Consider the following 4720-nt stretch of genomic DNA (forward strand, 5'->3'; position numbering starts at 1 on the left):
GACTATATATAGGGAAATTGAACCATTAGGAAAGTAATGTAAGGATATATACCATATGCACAAATGTGCTTTCATAGGATAATTTTTAATAATTAAATATTTTGTCAAATTTGGGGCAGCAGCATAAATTATTTATAAATTTCTAAAAGACTGCTTCAACTTCATGTGTTATTTTTGGACAGTGTGGTAGACTTTTGTAAGTTTTTAAAAATAGAGAAATATAGCTTCTGAAAATTTTTTTTTTCTGGAGGTTTTTGAAATGTTTATTTTTGAAGGAGAAAGAGACAGAGCATGAGCAGGGAAGGGGCAGAGAGAGAGGAAGACACAGGATCCAAAGCAAGCTCCAGGCGCTGAGCTGTCAGCACAGAGACCAATGTGGGGCTTGAACTCACAAGCCATGAGATTATGCCCCGAGCAGAAGTCAGATGCTTAATTGACTCAGCCACCCAGGTGCCTCTATTCTGGAGTTTTGTAGGTAATGAAGGACATCTAGACTTCAATGGAAAATTAAATTTTCTAGTGTAGCATCTTCTTGAATGCTTCCCGTTATATTAAGTAGCGCTACTTCAAAACTCTATCTGGTTTTCTTAATCTAAATTCATTGTCAAGGAAGGAGTTTTATTTCTGTATCAAGGTTTAAATATAACATTTTTAGAGAAACTAGCAAATGAAAGGTCAGTTAATAAGGTAATCTATAATATTTGATTGTAATAATGGTTTGGAAAAAGATTTAAAGAATTTCCCCTTCCTGTGGTGTTGTCTATGGAATTAAGACCAGAGAGTCTATAATTATTGAGAACTTAACCACCCAAAAGACTTGAGTATTGAAAGACAAATTCAAGGTGATAATCCAACATCTTACTATTATTGAACAGACGTGAAGATGGGTCAAATGTTAAGAGTCTTGTTTCCCCCTGAAATTTCTTTTTTTTTGTAGATACATAAACATATTTATTTATATTTCCTTTTGACCCCCTGAAATTTCTATATGAAAAAAATTGCAAACTAAAAGACGCATGTGGTCTGTTTATGCCATTTACCTTTGTGTATACTTTCAAAATATTTAAATATATACTGAAAATACTCTATAATTGCCATGTATACATAGTTAACATCACACTGTCAGGTTGGCTGTTCAATACTTGACATTTGCTTTTTTCAAAAGTAAATCTATTTATAATATGTTTTTGGAGTTTCACATCAGTCATGGTTCTATAATAGAATACATATAATAAATAGAATATGTAATAGAATAAATCAACCTTAACCAATGATATTTTCAACACATATATTATCATTTTTTGTTATTTACTGTTGTATATTAAACTGTTTTCAAATTAACATTATTAGGAACAGATAAGGAATCTTGAAAATTGAAATTTCTTTAGTGTTTGGGTGATCTGAGTGCTGAGTGGGAAGCCATGTTAGTAGAGAGAATAAGAATCTTTGAAAAGCTAAATGGAATGGTAAATGTACTGTGAAATATTATATAAGAAATGCATCCAGTAACATTATCTTATATTTTACTACTTTGAACACTGGAAAGTAAGTGTATTTTAATTAACTTTGTATTTTCAACTAAATTCTTATTTATCTTCTCACATTTGTTTTATACTTTGACACCAAAATAATACTTCAAGTCTCATATATCACCTAAACCAAATCTAAGGAACAAATTTGCTGTTTATGCTTTACATATAAAAGCATCAAATAATAGAATTATTTATCTCCTAGACACTATGTCTTCATAGGTAAGGCATTTTTTAATATTTATGGAATTCTAGGGAGTATATACACAAGCAAAAGGTTAAATACTTTTTCACTGGGAAAAATTGGTGACATTTTCTTTGGGGACATTTCCTTCTGACCATATTTATAAGTAAGTCCAATTGGTATTATGCAGCAAATCAACCAGATGACTTAAAAGGGATGAAATTAACATAGAGTTAGTCTAGTTAATAATGTGATTTCTGGGGTGCCTGGGTGGCTCAGTCGGTTAAGCCTCCGGCTTCGGCTCAGGTCAGATCTCACATTCGTGGGTTCGAGCCTGGCGTCAGGCTCTGTGCTGACAGCTAGCTCAGAGCCTGGAGCCTGCTTCCAGTTCTGTGTCTCCTTCTCTCTCTGCCCCTCCCCCTCTCATGCTCTGTCTCTTCTCTGTATTAAAAATAAATTAAAAAAAACATTAAAAAAAAGAAAAAAAATAATGTGATTTCTATCTTTTAATTTTTACTGGGACCCAAGCATTTTATGGAGTCTTATATCTACAAACAATATTAGAAGTTTGATTCACCACATGAAAGCAAAGATATGTGCTGTCACAATTTATATCAACTGTGATTTATCAGGAATGGCAAGTTGAAGAAATGCTGCCTAGATGGATCTAATTTTAAAAAGCGGTGTCAAGATGTTGACGAAGTCATACTATGATTTTGGCCTCTAGAAAATGTAAATTTTCAAATTAGGGTTTTTTAGTCAACAGTAAAAGTAAGTCATATAGAAAGAAATTAAAGAAATGGATTTTTAGCAATTTGAATATCAGATTTCCAAAAAGGAATTCAGACAAGAATGCTATTCAAATAGGTTGTTACTTTGAAAACAACATCAACAAAAAGTCAATATTAAATATTACAAATAGGAATATAAATTTGTCTCATGAGTAATGTTGAAGTAGTTATAAACATCCCACCAAAATAATAGAAAACACTCAAGAAATTTAATAAGATACATTTAGATATGGAAATAAATGAAAGACCAAAGCTTTTAAAGTTAGCTGGGAATTCTATAAAGAATAGATGAATACAAATTACTGTAGGAAAGATGGGCATGGCACGACTAAAGGAGAATTGATTTTGCAATCTTTTAATGAAAACTGATATCGTTTATTGTAATTTTAATGATACATTTTGATTAGAGAGAAGGAAAATAAGGAATACCTAAGAATCATTGAAGTTTGGAAATATTTAATGAATGGAAGCAAATAAAGCATAACAAAGTAAAAACTCACCCTTCCGTCCACATGATGGCGCTGGAAACCGCAAGTTTGGTGGTTGGTTTTTTTTTTTTTCCCCCAATAAAGGAATACACTGAGTTTATTTCCCTTAGACAGAAAGGAAAAAGGCCACTCCATTTTTTACTCTGATGCTGAAGCTGAAAAGGCGAGCAAATAAAAAATTATAGCAAATTAGGAATTAGGTTTCCAAAAGCTATCGTGTGGTAGTGCAATAGATATTTGAAAACTGCAACGAATTTGCGATGGTATATTCCCAGAGGAGTCCAGGTTGCCGGCGCCTGCTGCTCTTGCTTCTGCTTCTCACAGCCTTGGAGTCAGAGAGCGGCCACATCCACTACTCCATCCCGGAGGAGGTAAAACACGGCACCTTCGTGGGCCGCATTGCCCAGGACTTGGGGCTGGAGCTGGCGGAGCTGGTGCCTCGTCTTTTCCGAGTAGCGTCCAAAGGTCATAGAGATCTTCTGGAAGTAAATCTGCAGAATGGCATTTTGTTTGTGAATTCTCGGATAGACCGGGAGGCATTGTGCGGGCGGAGCGCGGAGTGCAGCATCTACCTGGAGGTGATCGTGGACAGGCCGCTGCAGGTATTCCATGTGGAGGTGGAGGTGAAGGACATTAACGACAACCCGCCCAGGTTCTTGCGGCAGGAACAAAGATTGTTTATTTTAGAGTCAAGAATAGTGGATTCCCGGTTTCCGCTAGAGGGCGCATCTGATATGGATGTCGGAGCAAACGCAGAATTGAAATACAAATTAAATCCTAATGAATATTTTGACTTGGATGTTAAAACAAATGAAGGAGAAACAAGCATTTTAGAGCTAGTATTAAAGAAAGCAGTAGATCGAGAAGAAACCCAAGAACATCTTTTATTACTGACTGCAGTTGATGGAGGAAAACCTGAACTAACAGGTACAGTTCAGTTACTGATCAGCGTATTGGATGCGAATGATAATGCCCCCAAATTTGATAAATCAGTTTATAATATCAGACTATTAGAAAACACACCAAATGGGACATTAGTTATTAAATTGAATGCCTCAGATGCAGATGATGGCATTAATAAGGAAATAGTGTACCTTTTTAGTAATCTTGTTCTTGACAACGTCAGATCTAAATTTATAATCAATCCAAATAGTGGGGAAATAACAGTTAACGGAGAACTGGATTACGAAGATTGTAATTTATATGAAATTAATATTGATGCTGTAGATAGAAGTCCATTCCCATTAACTGGACACTGCAAAGTTATAGTAAAACTCCTGGATGAGAATGATAATACCCCGGAGATGGTCATAACCTACATATCTCTGCCTGTCCAAGAGGACGCTTCACTGGGGACCGTCATTGCCCTGATCAGTCTGTCCGATCACGACTCAGGTCCCAATGGGCAGGTGACCTGCACACTGTCGCCCCACGTTCCCTTCAAGCTGGTGTCCACCTTCAAGAATTACTATTCGCTGGTGCTGGACAGCGCCCTGGACCGCGAGAGTGTGGCGAACTATAAGCTGGTGGTGACCGCGCGGGACGGAGGCTCGCCTTCGCTGTCGGCCACGGCCAGCGTGTCGGTGGAGGTGGCCGACGTGAACGACAACGCGCCGGCGTTCGCGCAGCCCGAGTACACGGTGTTCGTGAAGGAGAACAACCCGCCCGGCTGCCACATCTTCACGGTGTCCGCGCGGGACGCGGACGCGCAGGAGAACGCGCGGGTGT

The 4720-nt window shown here is 37.3% G+C and overlaps 1 protein-coding gene across 1 annotated transcript in view; it reads left to right on the forward strand.

Moving 5' to 3' along the window:
• Window positions 1-3206: 3206 nt before the first annotated feature.
• Window positions 3207-4720, forward strand: part of LOC115293400 (protocadherin alpha-5-like) — a 5397-nt gene continuing 3883 nt past the window's right edge. The window contains exon 1 of the mRNA XM_029941185.1: window positions 3207-4716. Within this exon, the coding sequence (XP_029797045.1) occupies window positions 3253-4716 (1464 nt within the window). The 5' untranslated portion in view covers window positions 3207-3252. The remainder of the gene's footprint in view (window positions 4717-4720) is intronic.

The sequence above is a fragment of the Suricata suricatta genome, chromosome 6, assembly GCF_006229205.1.
Source record: "Suricata suricatta isolate VVHF042 chromosome 6, meerkat_22Aug2017_6uvM2_HiC, whole genome shotgun sequence".
In the NCBI taxonomy this organism is placed as follows: domain Eukaryota; kingdom Metazoa; phylum Chordata; class Mammalia; order Carnivora; family Herpestidae; genus Suricata; species Suricata suricatta.